This window comes from Dreissena polymorpha, chromosome 9 (assembly GCF_020536995.1).
Source record: "Dreissena polymorpha isolate Duluth1 chromosome 9, UMN_Dpol_1.0, whole genome shotgun sequence".
Taxonomy (NCBI): Eukaryota; Metazoa; Mollusca; class Bivalvia; order Myida; family Dreissenidae; genus Dreissena; species Dreissena polymorpha.
This window is the reverse complement of record NC_068363.1, coordinates 20,684,980-20,705,933: the sequence shown is the minus strand read 5'-3', so window position 1 is coordinate 20,705,933 and position 20,954 is coordinate 20,684,980. Positions and strand designations below refer to the sequence as shown.

The 20,954-nt window shown below is 37.4% G+C and overlaps 1 protein-coding gene across 1 annotated transcript in view; it reads left to right on the top strand.

The window, feature by feature from the left end:
- Positions 1-5,635: 5,635 nt before the first annotated feature.
- Positions 5,636-20,954, top strand: part of LOC127843692 (endonuclease/exonuclease/phosphatase family domain-containing protein 1-like) — a 140,942-nt gene continuing 125,623 nt past the window's right edge. The window contains exons 1-6 of the mRNA XM_052373413.1: positions 5,636-6,117; positions 8,720-8,830; positions 8,905-8,941; positions 11,793-11,901; positions 16,272-16,397; positions 17,691-17,826. Of these exons, the coding sequence (XP_052229373.1) occupies positions 11,854-11,901; positions 16,272-16,397; positions 17,691-17,826 (310 nt within the window). The 5' untranslated portion in view covers positions 5,636-6,117; positions 8,720-8,830; positions 8,905-8,941; positions 11,793-11,853. The remainder of the gene's footprint in view (positions 6,118-8,719; positions 8,831-8,904; positions 8,942-11,792; positions 11,902-16,271; positions 16,398-17,690; positions 17,827-20,954) is intronic.

Genomic DNA, 20,954 nt, shown 5'->3' with positions numbered 1-20,954 from the left:
AATAGGTGTGTGTAATTGTTGATTGTATGGATTTTTATGCCCCCGGTAGGGTGGCATATAGCAGTTGAACTGTCCATCAGTGTGTCAGTATGTGTGTATGTGTGTCAGTCCGTCTGTCCGTCCGAAAACTTTAATGGCCATAACTTTTACAATAACCTTTGCATTATTAAAAAAAGCAACTTAATATTTGGCATGCATGTGCATCTCACGGAGCTGCACATTTTGAGTGGTGAAAGGTGAATGTGCAGGTCATCCTTCAAGGTCAAATGTCTTATATATGGCGTCTGTCCGTCCATCCAACAACTTTTAACATTGGCCATAACTTTTTCACTATTGAAGATAGCAACTTTGTATTTGGCATGCATGTGTATCTCATGGAGCTGAACATTTTGGGTGGTGAAAGGTGAAGGTCAACGTCATCCTTCAAGGTCAAATGTCAAATATATGGTGTCTGTCCATCCAAAAACTTTAACAATGGCCATAACTTTTTAAATATTGAATATAGCAACTTGATATTTGGCATGCATGTGTATCTCATGAAGCTGCACATTTTGAGTGGTGGAAGTTCAAGGTCAATGTCATCCTTCAAGGTCAAAAAAAAAAAAAAATTAAAATCGGCGTTCTCATGAAGCTGCACATTTTGAGTGGTGGAAGTTCAAGGTCAAGGTCATACTTCAAGGTCAAAGGTAAAAAATATTTTATTTTTTTTTCAAAGCGTTGCAATAGGGGGCATTGTGTTTCTGACGAACACATCTCTTGTTGATGTTTACTTCAGCTTCTACTGTCTTTTGTATGAGAATTGTGTTTGTTAAAAACTATTTTACCGTTCAAACTACTTGTCCTTTCTTTAGAATAGCTTTAAACATGCGCATCCGGGATGAAACTTTCAGGGAATTTTTTGTTTAAAGGTGGTCTCTTCGAATAAAATAATCCAGTGTAGGCAGCCTGTGTTGTCCCTGGTTAACCTGTGGGAACGGCACGGGCTAATGTGGGAGGACACTACGCAAGTGCATTAAGCCCAGTTTTTGCAGAGCAATGATCATATAGATGTCTGGATGTCTTAACTCTTTTCAGGCAAGATAATGCCATCTCTTTTAGGGGAGGGGTTTCACCTGCAAGAGACTGTCACTCAAATGATGGGGTTGTGTAAGAATGTCTTACGAAACAAGGTCAAGGGTCAGCAAGTCATAGTTAAGTGCCCTTTTTAAATTCATTAAAATAAACTCAGACTGTTGTGAATTGAAGCCTGTTTATAGTTGTTTATCATGTATGTTTTTATGCCCCCGAAGGAGGGCATATAGTGATCCGATCGTCCGTCCGTCTATCTTTCTGTCTGTCCTTCCGTCATACTTTGCGTTTAGGTTTCGTATTTAGGTTTCGAAAAATGCTCATAACTTCTATGTCCTTTCACATAGCAACTTGATATTTGGCTTGCATGTGTTTCACATGGAGCTGCACATTTTGAGTGTTGAAAGGTAAAGGTCAAGGTCATTCTTCAAGGTCAAGGTAAATTTTTTTATATCAAACTGAAAGCGGCGCAGTAGTGGGCATTGTGTTTGTGACAAACACATCTCTTGTTGTAATTATGTCGATTCTGTTTAACTATTATCATATGTGTTTTCTTACAATTATTCAATATAAGATCATCATATTCATGCTGAAAATACAATTAAATATGTATGATGTAAAGTTTACCAAAAACATCTTATATGGGAACATTAATTTTAACCTTGAGGGGGCAGTCATAACTATTTTACAAACAACAATTTGTTTCAGTAATAGAACTTTCAATGTAAAATATGTCATCAAAATGACTCGACCCATTATTTAAAGTAAAATTTCAAAGTTTTTGTTATGCCCCCGGATCGAAAGATCGAGGGCATATTGTTTTCCGTCTATCTGTCTGTCCTGTCCGTCTGTCATTCATTCATTCATTCATTGTGTGTGTCCCAAAACTTTAACCTTGGTTAAAGTTTTACAATAACTTTTGCATTATTGAAGATAGCAACTTGATATTTGGCATGCATGTATATCTCATGGAGCTGCACATTTTGAGTGGTTAAAGGTCAAGGTCATCTTTCAAGGTCATTGGTCAACTATATGGCTTCAAAGCGGCGAAATAGGTGACATTGTGTTTCTGACAAACACATCTCTTCGTGGTATTGAATAGCATTTTTCTGGACTTCATCAATGCATGTAGTGCAGAGAACATTGCGCTGGCGTAAATGCAAATGAGGCATACTTTTCTCATCAGTAAATACAACAATGAAAGACAGAGAAATTTTCCTTATTTTTTTTAAAATCAAGATTTAAACTGGGAGTTCACAGGTATGATTCCCACTGTGGGGGCTTCTTTAGATCTCCACACAAAAAAGAAACCAAGTTATGGTTATTTACAAGAAAGGAATGTACTCGAAAGCGTTTAAATAAACCTTAGGTTGTTAATTCGATAAAGCTAAACTAAATAGTTTGCAGAAAGTTAAGATTACTTTAAAGAGCTCTGTTTTACAGGAAGTGCCAAAACCAAGGAGAATCTTGACCAGTTGTTGCTGACATTCTGCATTGATTATCAGAAGTTCTCGGGATCTGTCACTCCTGCACTTGTGGTACAGGACCTGATTGCTCCAATTTGTAGCGGCCAGTTTTAGATTGTTTTTGGATCAAGTTAATTATTTGACTTTATTGTTATCATTTAAATGTATTGGTCTTCTTTTAGTTGACATATGTGTTAGAAAACAAATTAAAAAATTAAGTAAAATTCTATTAGATTGGAAGGGTTTGAGAAAGCGTAGTGAAGCCAACCCTTGAATAGAGTCCGTTGGATGTAGCTTTCTGCTAAACTTTTAAAACACTTAAAACAGTTACTTTACAAACAGAAACGTTATTATCAATAGTGAAAAAGTGTCGCTTCTGTCAGTGAAACTATTAAAAAACTTTAGGGGATAGATTTTGAAGCTGTTTGAAAACAAATACAATCGGGTATAAACAGCTTTGCCCCTTACCTTTTGGGGAATGGCACGAGATCTGGTCCAATGGGAGAAATTAGCCCTGTTTATTAGATAATATGGATTCAAAAAAGGTTCAAATACATGTACCAGATATGGGAATGGTACTGTTTACTGGTACCATATTAATAGAGAGGGAAATCGCTGGATTCATATTTTTAAGCTATTTCCAAATATGAATAGATGAAGTTCCAATTTTCTAAGGAAATTCACTATCAAAAACACATAAAACAGATAGGTGTTTTGAAGGATTGAATATCATGGTCATCATTCAATAAATTAGACTTCTCAAGTTCATTGATCATAAAACGCCGGTTTTTTTCTTCTACTTCAGGATTTGATGTCTGGTCAGGTGACGAGAGCCATGCAGTTAGTCCTGACGGACAGTCTGCTGGTAATAAAAACAACAAGTTACTGAACTTTTTTCTTAGTTGCCGGAACCATTTTATATGAATAGAATTTTCCAGATGTTTTATTTTGTTTCATTTTTTGTTTTTGTTAATTAGACTATAGCATCATCTTTAAAACAGCAAGCTGTGTCTAATTTTGTTTTAGATTGCCCAGATCAGTTAGACTATTGTGAATATCAAGACCTGCATACAGATTGTTTAAGATTGCCCAGATCAGTTAGACTATTGTGAATATCAAGACCTGCATACAGATTGTTTTAGATTGCCCAGATCAGTTAGACTATTGTGAATATCAAGAACTGCTTACAGATTTAAACTTGTCTTTTTTTATAACTCATTTGTGAGACAAATATCGGGCTTTTATAAAGTCCAGTTAAGGTTTGGTTAAACTCGGAAACATAGCATCTTCATCTGCTACTTTTTGTTTCACAGAACGTAGTGAAAACAATTTTCCTTTTTATCAGAACGTTAATTAAACGTTAATTTAAAAGCATGTGATTTAGAAGATCTGACACTTGTTTCTATTTCATATAAAACTTATCCAGGAAATGTGTTAGTAAGCTTGCAAATGGTTGGCCTTTTAACAAAATTCCTGATCTTGTATAATAAAATGTGGTATGGAGTGACAATTTGTCTAAGATCCTATGTATATGTTAGCTTTTTTAAATATGGGAATTAGCAGTTCTTGATGTCTTTAAGCTCACCTGCACATGCAGTGTTCATGGTGAGCTTTTGTAATGAATTGAAATTATTTGTATGCCCCCAAAGGCGGGCATATAGTGATCGGACCGATGTCTGTCTGTCATTCCGTCACACTTTGCATTTAGGTTTTGCGTTTATGTTTCGAAAAATGCTCATAATTTCTATGTCGCTTCAGATAGCAACTTGATATTTGGCATGCATGTGTATCACATGGAGCTGCACATTTTGAGTGGTTAAAGGTCAAGGTCATCCTTCAAGGTCAAATATATGGCGTCTGTCCGTCCGAAAACTTTAACATTGGCCATTACTTTTTCAATATTGAAGATAGCAACTTGATATTTGGCATGCATGTGCATCTCACGGAGCTGCACATTTTGAGTGGTAAAAGGTGAAGGTGAAGGTCATCCTTCAAGGTCAAATGTCTAATATATTGCGTCTGTCCGTCTGTCCAACAACCTTAACATTGGCCATAACTTTTTCACCAGTGCTCCAGATAACATGCGTTGAGGTGTTAAAACGAACTTAATTTCTTAAATAATGATTTAGATTTAAAAGTTACGCATTGAAAAAATAAAAGACGAATTCAAAATTTTCGAACGAGCGTAAAACTTCCAGTAGCAAATTATATACGGTAAACATTTCATCCCGGTTCTGACTCGTCTAGGCGCTAAATTAAAACTACAACTTTAAGTCAACGTCACTCAAGCTTTTGCTGTGAGGAAGAGCAACACCTAAGAACGTTCGAAAGGCCAAACGGTTTCGATTCTGTTCTCCTAGTATTGCAGACGAGTCATTACTGTTTATTGTACCTTTTTAATTACCCTTATCGTTATTTTTATACACAAGTCATATACTGTATACCTATTCAAAATGTCATTAAAATTAAATATTAAATATAGTTTTTGATATGACTTTAACGGCGACCAAAAGGCTGTTATGACCTAAGCCGAAGTGTCAGTGAACGTTTTACATAAAAAATCAAAATGGCCGACCGAAGCGTGGAAGGCAAAAAAGCCATTTCAGTGTCAAAAGTCCACGCTGCATGCATTCTTTCAATTAGATTCAAATACCCAAAGCATGGTTTCGTCAATAATTGATGAATTTATAAGCTTTTGCGTAATGACTCAATTTGTTGATGTGTCAAAAACAATGAATAAACAATTATTTTTTAATATATTGTTAAGAATTAATTTTATAAATAGACGTAAAATAAGAATTAAGTTTTAAAATAGGGAGTAAATAAGAATTAGACCAAAATTTTATCTGGAGCTCTGTTTTTCACTATTGAAGATAGCAACTTGATATTTGGCATGCATGTGTATCTCATGGAGCTGAACATTTTGAGTGGTAGAAGGTCAAGGTCATCCTTCAAGGTCAAAGGTAAAAAAATAATAATTCAAAGCGGCGTTCTCATAAAGCTGCACATTGTGAGTGGTGTAAGTTCAAGTTCAAGGTCATCCTTCAAGGTCAAAGGTAAAAAAAATAAAATTCAAAGCGCTGTTCTCAAAGCTGCACATTTTGAGTGGTGGAAGTTCAAGGTCAAGGTCATCCTTCAAGGTCAAAGGTCAATAATTTTTTATTTTGTATTTCTAAGCGGCGCAATAAGGGGCATTGTGTTTCTGACGAACACATCTCTTGTTTATTCTATGTTTAGTTATGCTCCCTTATTTAACTTATAAGTTCTATAAAACAATTAATTGTGAATTTCCTTTTAAATTTTTAGAACTACCTAATGAACGTGGTCCACAAGCACCTGTTTGCTACCATCACCAACTGCATGAAGAGATACGACTCAAATCTGAACAAGAAGAACCGTAACTTGGTGGACACCCGTTTAGAGAATCTGCATGTGCGCGCAGAGTATGAGGAGAATTTGCTGGGCTCGCGGAAAGAGCTGTCCAAGCTGAACGACTTCAGTACGCCTCTCGAGCGTCTACAGTGCCTCAGACATGTCGTGACGCTTCGTACGAGGCCTGTGGAAGCTGCAAAAAGTGACGACAGTAAGAGAGATGGAGGATATTTATTGGATTTGGTGGAATATCGATTATAATTTACAAGTGAAACTTGCAGCCACAAGGGAAAAAATACTTTTTTATGATCACAAGTCAATTTAAATAGATATTCCATGAAATCCAACACATTTTATTTTTAATTAATGCTTAGAAGTGATTATTTTTGTATTTTTGCCATTCTGGACAATCTATTTCCTTGTTTGGCGCCCCGATTACATTGCATGTTAGCTAGAGGGTAGCTAATCCGTATGTTATTATACACATTCAACAGAGAGTAGCCGCCCTTGGTAAAATTTTGGGTCAAAATATGGAAACCAAACATATCTAAAAATTTCCAGTAAAGCAATTAAAATTATCGATAATTTTCACTGTTTGAAACAGTGACTTATCAGTTTTAATTCACTGATATATCTCTATAAACCAACAGAAAGCATAAAATAAATTTTAACATTGCCAGCTTTTTGCAAAAATTAATGAGCAAACTTGTCACTATTTATGGTCTTTACAAGTGTCTGTTGATTGTGTATACTATTCTAGGCTATAAGGCAAACTGCTTATTGATATTTTAAATAAATCCACTGGAAATTGAAAAAGTGCATAAAACATATAAGAAAAAAAAGTGTTATGTTTTGTAATGAATGCCTAAAATTCATTCCCTTTTCAAACTTAAATGGATGTGATCTTTATTTTTCTTGAGACATGTATACAGATATTAGTTGGAGATTTTTGAGTTTTCCATTTACTGTATCAATTTTACCACTTATACGGCTGTAGTAGTTTGCTTTCAAAATTCTTGAAACATAAGATTTTCCTTGAATACCGAAGTCTTTATAGAAATTGTATTTTGGAACATCCATGGTTTGTTTTTGTTTTAATTATTTTTTTACCGGTTTACACAAGTTATTCTAAATTTACTGTTTACTATTTATTCTACAAAAGTTTTTTGTTTAATATTGATCAACATTGAAAATATTCTGGTAATATGTTTGAATACATTGTGTACATAGTGGTTCTTATCACTCTTATGTTTAATGACGGCGACAGATAACCTCCTTCCTGTTAATCTACCTAATAATACACTCTCCTATTCCAAACTGGTAAGTACCAATATAAGTGAAGTTTGTTATTAGCTTGGCTGTTTTCGGAAACCCGAGGTATTGTCATAGGCAGCTCGTCGTCCGCCGTCAGGCGTCCGCTGTCCGCGTCGTGCTAAAAATTTACCTTTGCCTCTAAAATGAAAATGCTTACACCTACAACTTTGAAACTTCATATGATGATGCACCTTGATGAGTTCTACATGCCACACCCATTGTTGGGTCACTAGGTTAAAGGTCAAGGTCACTGTGACCTCTCAAAAAAATTCTTACAAGCTTCAATTAATTCAAAACTGCACCCGCAGCCGAGCTTTGGCACCCGTTATGCAGTGCTCTTGTTCTGTATTGTACTTTCAATGAATATTGTACGTTCAATTAATACATCAAACATGTTATTTAAATATATTTATGTGAAATATAAATTTTTTTTATATTATTTATGAAATTTAAATGTGTATCTCAAAATTAGATGTGAACGAATCACATACCAGGAATCCTTATATGGATTTAACAAATTTAACTGCAACCATCTCGAGTTGTGGAGGGCAAATTTAAATATTGCTCAGATTTGTGGACCGTGATATGGGCTCAATTATTATGTTAATAATGTGAGTTGGAGATGATCATTTACTATTAAATTTATCATCAACAGCTTCATCATTAAACCTTGTCATAATTATCAACATCATCATCAATGTATATTAAATGGAAAGCATGATTATGTTGACAGGTTTGCAAATTTGACGTACATGAAGCATTTTATTTTTACCAAGGTCGCAGAATAAGATGAATTTAGTTGAGTGTTGTCAAAAATTTCAATCATAAAATAAATCTGTTTTTTTGTATATATTGTTTTATATCTATGTCTACCGTCAGTCATGGACATTCACTATGTAAACACAATGGAAGCCTTTTTCATTGCTCGAAATTCAGGCAAATTAATTGGTGAGAACATTTATCTCAATAATATCTTCTGAAACATTCCATGAAAGCGGAAAGTATTGTTCTTGATTAGCCTGTGCAGACTTCACAGGCTAATCTGGGACTACCATTTGCGCTTATGAAGCCCGATATTCCCAGAGCATGACTCTTGTGTTAAACAAATCTCTTTTTCTTGTCAGCTCTCCATTTGGCCGCACTATATGTCCAGGCAGGACTAATATACATTTTATTCAAGAACGGTTGCCTTGCCGATGCCTCCGATGTCCTGGGCCGCACTCCACTGCATATGGCGGCATTAAAGTGACATCAAAACATCATTGTGAGTAAAATGTGTGTTTTATTCACATTCTAGGCAAATCAGACTTAATGCAAGTGCGTCAAATGTCATCTAAGATTGACCTGTGCAGTCTGCACAGGCTAATCTGGGACAACACTTACCACAGGTCTTCACAGGCTAATCTGGGACAACACTTACCACAGGTCTGCACAGGCTTATCTGGGACAACACTTACCACAGGTCTGCACAGGCTAATCTGGGACAACGCTTACCACAGGTCTGCACAGGCTAATCTGGGACAACACTTACCACAGGTCTGCACAGGCTAATCTGGGACAACACTTACCACAGGTCTGCACAGGCTAATCTGGGACAACACTTACCACAGGTCTGCACAGGCTTATCTGGGACAACACTTACCACAGGTCTGCACAGGCTAATCTGGGACAACGCTTACCACAGGTCTGCACAGGCTAATCTGGGACAACACTTACCACAGGTCTGCACAGGCTAATCCGGGACAACACTTACCACATAGACTAGAGTTTCGTTCAGGAGAGCCTTCTTTTTCTAAGAAAAATTCAATAAAAGCGGAAAGTGTCGTCCCTGATTATCTGATGCAGACTGCACCGATTAATCTGGGAAGAAATTATGCACATGTATTAAGCCCAGTTTTCCTCGATGTAGACTTGTTTTATACATTATGAGGTTTCATTCAAAAGCCTTTATTGTGTATGGGCCTACCTTACTAACTTATGATAATCACAAAATTGGTCTACGTTTGATTTGCAAATGCAAGCATTTTTTCCTGACATACTAAATAAGCATAAAGCATTATATTACAGTTTAATCGTTGTGTAGTCCAGCTGTAATTGTTTAATATATATTTGAAAAAAAAATAAGGCAACAAATTGAAAGTGTTTGTTTACACAATTTAAAATGCTTGTCAAATAATGGTCAATTTTTGAACTAAAATCAGGTAGCAAGTTCATGAAGTGTGTTTATTTTTAGAAATGTACATGTTAAAGCATAACAGGGTTTTGTTTAATTCTGAAGCTGTTGCCAATCTTAGTCTAAACCCTCTCAGATTATTTGTATTCATATAATTTTCATCCAGGTTTCAATGAAACCTACGCATAAAATTTATTTGCCCATCAATGAAAATGTGCCAAAGTTATCCCTGGAGAGCATATAGTCGCCGCTTTGTCCTTGTGTCCGTGTGTCAGTCCGTCCGTGCACAATTTGTGTCCGGGCTATTTCTCAGCAATTAATGACCGAAATTCAATTAAACGTTATAGGAAGCTTCACTACCAAGAGGAGATGTGCATATTATCAGCTGGTTTGGGTCGGATCATTTTTCACAGAGTAATGGCCCTTTGAAATTTTCCATTAACTGTACATATAATGACATTCTTGTCCGGGTTATTTCTCAGCAACTAATGCCCGGAATTCAATGACACTTTATGGGAATCTTCCCTACCAACAGGAGATGTGCATATTATCAGCCGGTTATGGTCAGATGATTTTTCACAGAGTTATGGCCCTTTGAAATTTTCTTTAAACTGTACATATAGTGCAATTCCCCAACTACTGACTAGAATTCAATGAAGCTTTATGGGAAGCTTAACTACCTTGAGGAGATGCGCATGCTATTTGTGGGTTTTGGTTATATGATTTATTTAGAGAGTTATGGCCCTTTGACATTTTTAAGTTGCTAAACCATCCATCGTATTATTTTGTCCAAAGTTATGCCCCTCAAGACGTTTCCTTTTATCTGAATGTAAAGTGCAATATTTTGACAAAAATAACCTTTGGGGAGCATCACCCGTCTCCGACGGTTTTTTGTTTCAACATTATTGAAGACTAGAGCCCCTTCCTCAGAGCCTTACTAAAACTATGAAAGCACGATTTGGGCGATGCTCTGTGATTAAGGGGTTTAAAGAATGTGCGTAAAGTGTCGTCCCAGATTAGCCTGTCAGAGCCTTACTAAAACTACGAAAGCATGATTTGGGCGATGCTCTGTGATTAAGGGGTTTAATGCATGTGTGTAAAGTGTCGTCCCAGATAAGCCTGTCAGAGCCTTACTAAAACTATGAAAGCATGATTTGGGTGATGCTCTGTGATTAAGGGGTTTAATGCATGTGCGTAAAGTGTCGTCCCAGGTTAGCCTGTCAGAGCCTTACTAAAACTATGAAAGCATGATTTGGGCGATGCTCTGTGATTAAGGGGTTTAATGCATGTGCGTAAAGTGTCGTCCAAGGTTAGCCTGTGCAGTGCGCACAGTCTAATCAGGGATGACACTTTCCGCTTAAACGAGACTTTTGCTAAGAAGAGACTTTCTTTACAAAGACATATCATACATATTTATGACTACAAATGCATTAAAATACGTATCTTAGTGGTAAAGGGTTAGATAGGCTTCACAACTGTGAATGCATCTCTTGTACTTATAACTGTATCTGAGTGGTAAAGGGTTAGAAAGGCTTCACACCTGTGAAGGCATCGCTTGTACTTATAACTCTTTTGTATTTTTAGTTACTCTTGGTTCATTTTGGGGGTTAAGTGCGAGCCATAGACAATGAAGGCAACATTCCACTGCATTTATGTGCCTAAAATGGACATGAGGAAGTACATAAAGGAATTTAATAAATAATGTTCAATCTGTCGAAATACCTTATGATGCATAGTTCCGTAATGTAGTAGTTATTCAGGGTTATAAACTAACATATTGTTCATTGCTTAATTCATCAATACTTTTTGTACTGATATCTTAATGTTAAGTATTTTATATGTCAAGCAAGCTGTTTCAATAATTATTTAAACGTTAAAAATCAAGCAAAACTAATTTTCCCTATTGAAAGTAAATTGATTCTAAAATGCCCAATTTCACGGGTCATATATCCAAAATGCTGAGGACAAGCCCCATATTAGATGTGATATTGAGGTTAGTATTAACAATAAGCAAACACTCTTGTCTGACTCTGACTTACACTCTTGGATAAATGGGGCATAATGCATGTGTATGAAGCGTCGTAGATTAGCCTGTGCAGCGTCGTAGATTAGCCTGTACAGCGTCGTAGATTAGCCTGTGCCATCTGCACGGGCTAATCAGTGACTACGCTGGCCAGTTTTATGTTATTGTTCTAAAGGAAATATCTTAGCAAAACGCCAGTTGACACGGAGATTGCAAAGGATCATCTGGGACAACACTTAACTGGGACAACACTTAACTGGGACAACACTTAACTGGGACAACACTTAATGCAGATGCATTAAGCCCTGTTTTCCCAGAGCGCTGCTAATATTATTTTTTAATCTGTCCAAATTTTTAATCTTTACGTTGATTTTAGTGTGTGAAAGCCATTCTGTTCTTGGACAGCCTAAGGAGTCGTGTTGATGTAAACGCGGGCAATGATATGGGAGAGACTCCACTGCACTTGTCTGCTAAGTGGGGATATGGTGAGTGATATGGGAGAGACTCCACTGCACTTGTCTGCTAAGTGGGGATATGGTGAGTGATATGGGAGAGACTCCACTGCACTTGTCTGCTAACTGAGGATATGGTAAGTGTTATAGGAGAGACTCCACTGCACTTGTCTGCTAAGTGGGAATATGGTAAGTGATATGGGAGAGACTCCACTGCACTTGGCTGCTAAGTGGGGATACGGTAAGTGATAAAGGAGAGACTCCACTGCACTTGGCTACTAAGTGGGGATATGGTAAGTGATATGGGAGAGACTCCACTGCACTTGGCTGCTAAGTGGGGATATGGTAAGTGATATAGGAGAGACTCCACTGCACTTGGCTGCTAAGTGGGGATATGGTAAGTGATATGGGAGAGACTCCACTGCACTTGGCTGCTAAGTGGGGATGTGGTAAGTGATATGGGAGAGACTCCACTGCACTTGTCTGCTAAGTGGGGATATGGTAAGTGATATGGGAGAGACTCCACTGCACTTGGCTGCTAAGCGGGGATATGGTAAGTGATATGGGAGAGACTCCACTGCACTTGTCTGCTAAGTGGGGATATGGTAAGTGATATGGGAGAGACTCCACTGCACTTGGCTACTAAGTGGGGATATGGTAAGTGATATGCGTGAGACTACTGCACTTGGCTGCTAAGTGGGGATGTCGTAAGTGATATGGGTGAGACTCCACTGCACTTGTCTGCTAAGTGGGGATATGGTGAGTGATATGGGAGAGACTCCACTGCACTTGGCTGCTAAGTGGGGATATGGTAAGTGATATGGGAGAGACTCCACTGCACTTGGCTGCTAAGTGGGGATATGGTAAGTGATATAGGAGAGACTCCACTGCACTTGTCTGCTAAGTGGAGATATGGTAAGTGATATGGGAGAGACTCCATTGCACCTGGCTGCAAAGTGGGGATATGGTAAGTGATATGGGAGAGACTCCACTGCACTTGGCTGCTAAGTGGGGATGTGGTAAGTGATATAGGAGAGACTCCACTGCACTTGTCTGCTAAGTGGGGATACAGTGAGTGATATGGGAGAGACTCCACTGCACTTGGCTGCTAAGTGGGGATATGGTGAGTGATATAAGAGAGACTCCACTGCACTTGTCTACTAAGTGGGGATATGGTAAGTGTTGGAGAAGATATTGCGTAAAATAGCATGTTGCGTAGCCTTGCTCCATGTTTCTTCTCCTCATTTTGCATGCTTTTTAGGTACACACAAAACATCTGAACATGTTTAGCTCACCTGAGCACAATGTGCCACATTTGTTGTCCGATCTTTTTGAAAATTTGTCAGAAGATTCATCCCAATGTTATCTTGGACGAGTTCGAAAATGATGCTGATTGGTTGAAAAAAATTGCCGCCAAGGGTGCGGGCATTTTTATGCCCCCTAATCGATAGATCGGGGGTAAATTGTTTTTGGCAGGTCTGTCTTTCTTTCTGTCTGTCATTCTGTCCCAAAACTAACCTTACAGTAAAGTTTTGCAATACTTTTTGAAATAGTGAACATAACAACTTGATATGTGGCATACATGTTCATCTCATGCAGCTGCACATTTTGAGTGGTGAAAGGTCAAGGTCATCCTTCAAGGTCAAAGGTCAAAAATTAAATATTGAATATAGTAAAGTTTTGCAATAACATTTGAAATATTGAACATAGCAACTTGATATTTGGCATGTATGTGTATCACATGGAGCTGCATATTTTGAGTGGTGAAAGGTCAAGGTCATCCTTCAAGGTTAAAGGTCGAAAATTTAAAACTTATACATAGTAAAGTTTTTCAATGACTTTTGAGATATTGAACATAGCAACTTGATATTTGGCATGCATGTGTATCTCATGAAGCTGCACATTTTGAGTGGTGAAAGGTCAAGGTCATCATTCAAGGTCAAAGGTAAAAAAAGCAGTGCATTAGGGGGCATTGTGTTTCTGACAAACACATCTCTTGTTCATAATATAGCTATAGTAAAGCCTTGTTAACACTCTAGAGGCCACATTTATTGTATGATCATCATGAAACTTGGTCAGAAGATTTGTCCTCATGATATTGCCAATGTTTAAAATGGTTGTGATTGCTTGAAAAACATGGCCTCCAGGGGGCGGGGCATTTTTCCTTATATGGCTGTATATGAATTAAGAAAAACCTTGTTAACACTCTAGTGGCCAAATTTATTGCCTGATTTTCATGAAATTTGCTCAGAAGATTCCTCATAATGATATCTTGTATGAATTTGACAATTGTTTGGGTAAGTTGCAAAACATGGCCAAAAGGAGGCGGGGCATTTTTTCCTTATATGGATATTGCAAAACCTTGTTAACACTCTAGAGGCCACATTTATTTCTGATCATCATGAAACTTTGTCAGAACATTTGTCCTAATGATATCTTAGATGAGTTGAAAAATAGTTAATGTTGGTGGAAAAACGTGGGCAATTAGGGAGCGGGGCATTTTTCCTTTTATGGCTTTATGGCTTCAGTAAAACCTTATTTATACTCTTGAGGCTAGTCAGGCCACATTTATTGTCTGATTTTCATGAAACTTGGTCCGAAGATTTGTCGTAACAATATCTTACATGAGCTGAAACATTCTTGCAGTTCATTGAAAAATATGGTCACCAGTGGGCAGGCTTTTTTTCCTATATGGCTATTGTCAAAATTTGTTAACACTCTTAAAGTCACATTTATTGTCCAATCTTCATGAAACTTCGTCAGCATATTTGTTTTAATTATATCATGGATGTGTGCTAAAACGGTTCTGGTCTGTTGAAAAACGTGACCGCCAGGGTGTTCATTATGCATGAAAGTTGGTATGATCATTTCATCAAATAACATCAAAGGGCTGCACAAAAAAGGTCAGTTCCTTTGAATCTCAGGTGAGCGACGTTGGGCCTTTCAGGCTCTCTTGTTTTTAGTTTAATGTTGTGTTTTCTTCATGAAACTTCGTCAGCATATTTGTTTTAGTTATATCATGGATGTGTGCTAAAACGGTTCTGGTCTGTTGAAAAACGTGACCGCCAGGGTGTTCATTATGCATGAAAGTTGGTAAGATCATTTCATCAAATAACATCAAAGGGCTGCACAAAAAAGGTCAGTTCCTTTGAATCTCAGGTGAGCGACGTTGGGCCTTTCAGGCTCTCTCTTGTTATTAATTTAATGTTGTGTTTTTTTTTCAAATGCAAGTTTTGTGTCTATGCTTCAGCAACTCATTAACAAGTGAAAGACAAAGACATTTCTCAGATTAAGCAACTTATAAGAGAAAGACTCAAATCATCTGTGTGCTTTGGAATCGATTGGTTTGGAATCTGTTGGTCCTAATTTCCTTTCTACAACCATTTTCCATCTACCTCTGATTAAAAAAGGCAGTTGTTGTCCGTTACTGGCATAAGTGTGGGTATCTAATATTTGTAAAACAGCTATCCCAGGATAACATACGCAAACAAAACAAAATTGCTTACAATCCTCCCCCATCTGTATTACCGGATGGGCAGGTGTCAATAATATCTTGAAATATTTATTGTATATTTTAAGTACTGGAAAGACGGTTTGAGATTTATATGCAATGCAGCATGATTCTGATTATAGTTAAGAGATAGATATGTTTATGCAAGATAAAGCTCACACAAAATTGTCAAATTCTGCTACTTTTTTATTGGCAAGATTTAAACACAACACATTTGTCAAAATCTGCTAGTTTTGGATTGGCAGGATTTGCTGAAGAATTAATACATTATTGTTGACACTGATAGGTAAAAATATTACAAGATTGATTACTTGTTTAACTCACCTGAGCACATCGTACTAATGGTGAGCTTTTGTGAACACCTTTTGTATGCCGTCAACATTTTGCTTTGTTTACACTCTAAACTGGTAAGAAAATTTGTTCTAATGATATTTCGGCTGAGTTCTTAAAATGGTTCCGATTCGTTAAAAACACATGGCCGCCAGTGGGTGGAGCAATTTTGCTTATTTGGATATAGTAAAACCTTGTTAACACTCTAGAAGTCACATTTGTAGTCCAATCTTCATGACACATTTTTACTTATGATATCTCGTCTGAGTTTGAAAATGGTTCCGGTCAGTTGAAAAACATGGCCGCCAGGGGAGTGGCAGTTTTCCTTATATGGCTATAGTAAAGCCTTATTAACACTCTAAAAGTCATTTTTATTGTTCAATCTTCATGAAACTTGGTCAGAACATTTGTTCTTATGATATCGTGGGCTACTCATAACAAGTCAGTTCCTTTGTATCACAGATGAGCGACTTTGGGTCCTTCAGGCCCTCTTGTCTGATCTACATGTACTTTACTTGTCTTATTTTATATTTCATTGTTGTTCTTTTTGTTCTCGCCTCAGAGTAACGAATACAATGGATTCCTGTATGATGAAATGCAGGGCGTTGCCCTAGTAAGCTCTACCCTCCTGGCTATGGACAAGAAACAGAAACCCTTCACTAGACGACCCTGCATTGCTACGTTCAAGGTTGTGTAGTCTTCTATGAAAATATGCACCATCTTTTAATGCTTACTTGAAGTGTTGAGTTGTTTATGGGCAAAGAGTTTCATGTTACTTTAGTTTAAACCTATTTTGTTTAGTTTTATTGCTTTTGAGTCCTTTTACTGGATAGAACCAGTTCTTGGTATCTTTGGAGGAGACCTTAAGAACGTTCCCACGCTGGGGAGATCTTAATTTGGCTTTTACAAAATAGCTTGTTCAACTACAAAGTGACTGGCTTGACTACAACTTTGCTTCGTCAACTACAAACTGATTTACTCAACTAAAGGCTTGCTAAGCTACAAAATGACTGGCTTGACTACAACTTTGCTACGTCAACTGTAAACTGATTTACTCAACTAAAGGCTTACTAAACTACAAAATAACTGACTTACTACAACTTTGCTACGTCAACTGCAAACTGATTTACTCAACTAAAGGCTTACTAAGCTACATAATGACTGGCTTGACTACAACTTTGCTACGTCAACTGCAAACTGATTAATTCAACTAAAGGCTTACTAAGCTACATAATGACTGACTTACTACAACTTTTTTTACATCAACTGCAAACTGGTTGACTCAACTAAAGGCTTGCTAAGCTTTAAAATGACTGGCTTGACTACAAATTGACTAGCTCAATTAAAAATGATTTACTAAACTATAAAATTACTTACTGAATTACAAAATGACCAACTTTACTACACCATGACTTTCTCAACTGTATTTGTTTTTCTCAACTTCAACATAAAGTTCAAGTAAAACATGAATAGCTCAATTAAAATTGACTAACTATAATACAAAATGACTTACTTAACCGCAAATGAAAATGACTTACTTCATTACACAATGTCTTACCCAACAACACAATGACTCACTAATTTTTCAAAATGACTAGCTCATCTACACAGTTTCTCTCTAAGCTACAAAATGACCTACACAACTAAGAAATTACTAATGACTCAACTACATTATTACAAGGTCAACTACAGAATAACTTGCTCCGCTAAAAAAGACTCTTCAATGACAAAATCAACAAATTGACTCAACTTGAAAGTATTCAAGTGAAATGTTAAAATTAAATGACTGACTTATTTCCATTTGCATTTCGAAGAAAAAAAACTTTTAATTTGAGGCAAACAACTGTTTTGATTTACATTTTGCTGCATCCTATGGGCACGATGATTTGTCAGGGTCCCTGGTAAATTAATTGCGTTATTACGGGTAAGACACTTTTACAATGAAATCTAAAAATAATATGGTATAAAATGCATTCAACAGATCAGCGGTTTTGACTGCGCACTGGTAAGTGTACATCTGAAGGCAACCGTTCTGGAGAATGAGGACATTGGTCGACTGCAGGCAGAGATTGACAATATCCCCAACCTTATAGAGGCCATTAGGACCGCTCTGCCAGGTATAGAGCAATTTTTATGAGGCGTTTTGTTTGAGGCAAAAAAATATTCAGTTCACCAGAGTAATAGACCCGGACCAAACATATTGCCCTTACCTCTCCTCAACCATTACTACATCCCACATCCAACTTTCTGAATTCTGCCACTTCTTTTTATGCCCCCCTTCGAAGAAGAGGGGGTATATTGTTTTGCACATGTTGGTCGGTCCGTCGGTAGGTCGGTCTGTCCACCAGATGGTTTCCGAATGATAACTCAAGAATGCTTACACCTAGGATCATGAAACTTCATAGGAACATTGATCATGACCGGCAGATGAACCCTATTGATTTTCAGGTCACTAGGTCAAAAGTCAAGATCACCATGACTAGAAATAGTAAAATGGTTTCCGGATTATAACTCAAGAATGCTTAAGCCTAGGATCATGAAACTTCATAGGTACATTGATCATGACTGGCAAATGACCCCTATTGATTTCCAGGTCACTAGGTGAAAGGTCAAGGTCACAGTGACTCGAAACAGTAAAATAGTTTCCGTATGATAACTCAAGAATGCTTACGTCTAGGATCATGAATCTTCGTAGGTACATTGATCATGACCGGCAGATGACCCCTATTGATTTTCAGGTCACTAGGTCAAGGTCACAGTGACTCCAAAGAGTAAAATAGTTTCCAGATGATTACTCAAGAATTCTTACGCCTATGATCATGAAACTTCATAGGTTTATAATCCCCCGCCAGAGGTGGAGGGATATTGTTTTGGCGTTGTCCGGCTGTCCGTCCGTACGGCCGGCCGGCACTTTTGTGTCCGGAGCCATATCTTGGAAGTGCTTTGGCGGATTTCATTGAAACTTGGTATGAGTATATATATGCATAAGAGGATGATGCACGCCAAATGGCATTGTACACCATCTGTTAAAAACAGAGTTATGGCCCTTTGTATCTTGAAAAAATGCTTTTTACTATAGGCACTTTTGTGTCCGGAGCCATATCTTGGAAGTGCTTTGGTGGATTTCATTGAAACTTGGTATGAGTATATATATGCATAAGATGATGATGCACGCCAAATGGCATTGTATACCATCTGTTAAAAACAGAGTTATGGCCCTTTGTATCTTGAAAAAATGCTTTTTACTATAGGCACCTATGTGTCCGGAGCCATATCTTGGAAGTGCTTTGGCGGATTTTATTAAAACTTGGTATGAGTATATATCCCCGGCCAGAGGCGGAGGGATATTGTTTTGGCGCTGTCCATCCGGCTGTCCCTCCGTCCGTCACTTTGTGTCCGAAGCCATATCTTGGAAGTGCTTTGGCGTATTTCATTGAAACTTTATATGAGTATATATATGCATAAGAGGATGATTCACGCCAAATGGCATTGTACACCATCTGTTAAAACCAGAGTTATTGCCCTTTGTATCTTGAAAAACATTTGTCAGTATGTTCATCCGTCCGATTTGCACCCATCCTCAAACAAAGCATATGTTGCGGGGGATATCAATTCTACGAATTTGCTTGTTGATAATGACTGGCAGATGACCCCTTTTGATTTTCAGGTCACTAGGTCAAAGGTCAAGGTCACAGTGGCTCGAAATAGTAAAATGGTATAACTCAAGAATAATTAGGCTTAGGATCATGCAACTTCAACGGTACATTGATCATAAGTGGCAGATGACCCCTATTGATTTTCAGGTCACTAGGTCAAAGGTCAAAGTCACAGTGACAAAAAAACGTATTCCCACAATGGCTGCCACTACAACTGACAGCCCATATGGGGGGCATTCATGTTTTACAAACAGCCCTTGTTTCATATATAAACAGCGTCTGTTGAATATTTATATTCCACTAAAATCAGCCTAAAATTAATGCTTAACAAACAATAACAGTTGCACAGATTATACGTTGAATATGTTCAATTCCATATTACTACATAAACATATCCTTTAATTTGCATTTCATGGATTTGCTGCTTTATCAGTACAAAGTGCACACAATTTAGCCATTAACTGACAGCTACCTTACTTTAAGCTCCGGAAGGAAAGAATGGCAGTTTAATGGATTTAAAGACTAGTTCCAACACAAGTTATGTGAGCGGGCCGGGAAACGCACTGTCGATCCTCGGGTTAGTAGTCCTGTTCTCTACCAACCAAGCTAGCTGGCCTGACAAATGTAACTTGTTAATATTCATACAACTACAATATTTAAATTTCCTTCTGTCATTACAGGGGAAAATGATATTATACTGCTTGGCGACTTTAACCTGTCTCCAGATACTAAAGGTTAGTCGCTTTATTTTTATTATGGAACGAAAAAAATAATAATAAATAATATGATGTGCCCCCCTTCAAAGAAGAATGGTTATATTGTTTTCTCAGTCGTCGAAATTCGCACTAGTCCGACAGCAAAAAACCAGTATTCTTTCTTTCAGGCTTGTAGGAAATCCAATATTACAAGCCCGACGTGCTTGTACAATTCAGAAAGCCGAAAACGAGTTCCACTTTCATTTTCAATATTTGTAAACAAAGTTTTGAGCCGCTTATATCAACTGCCGCGTATGTCTTAACAGATTGCGCACACGTGCTGGGCAATCAGCCGATAATTGGATTACTGCGCATAAAGCGCATGGTTTTGTGGTTCCCGGATTATTATTATGTAAAATAAATTTTTTGCGTTTCGTTCAGGACACAGAGACTAATGGCCGAACATTTGTCATTGAAGTACATCGTTGAGGAATGCGAATCTGAGGTAAGTGTGATTGACGCATTTGTCAACTGGCTTTTTGTAGAATAACCTGGCACTAAATTGCTTATATATTTTCTGGTGGTTCAGGTTTGCTGTCTCTTTCACATGGATATATGGGATACATTTCTGCTATTTTTTTACCTAAACTTTATGTATATATTTATAATTGTGATTAAATTGAAATCCGTGTGTGAAATTAATTTCTTCTTATTTCAGGATCCGAAAGAGGCTGGCTCAGATGACGAGGAAGCTAACTTGGATGAGGATGAAATTAATAAGAGAGCTGTATTGTGTTCTAAAGATTGAATAAATGAATGCTTCTTTGGATGTTTTATGTTATGTTTATCTGCATTTTTAACAATAATGTTTTGGGCTAGTAAATCTGACTCGGG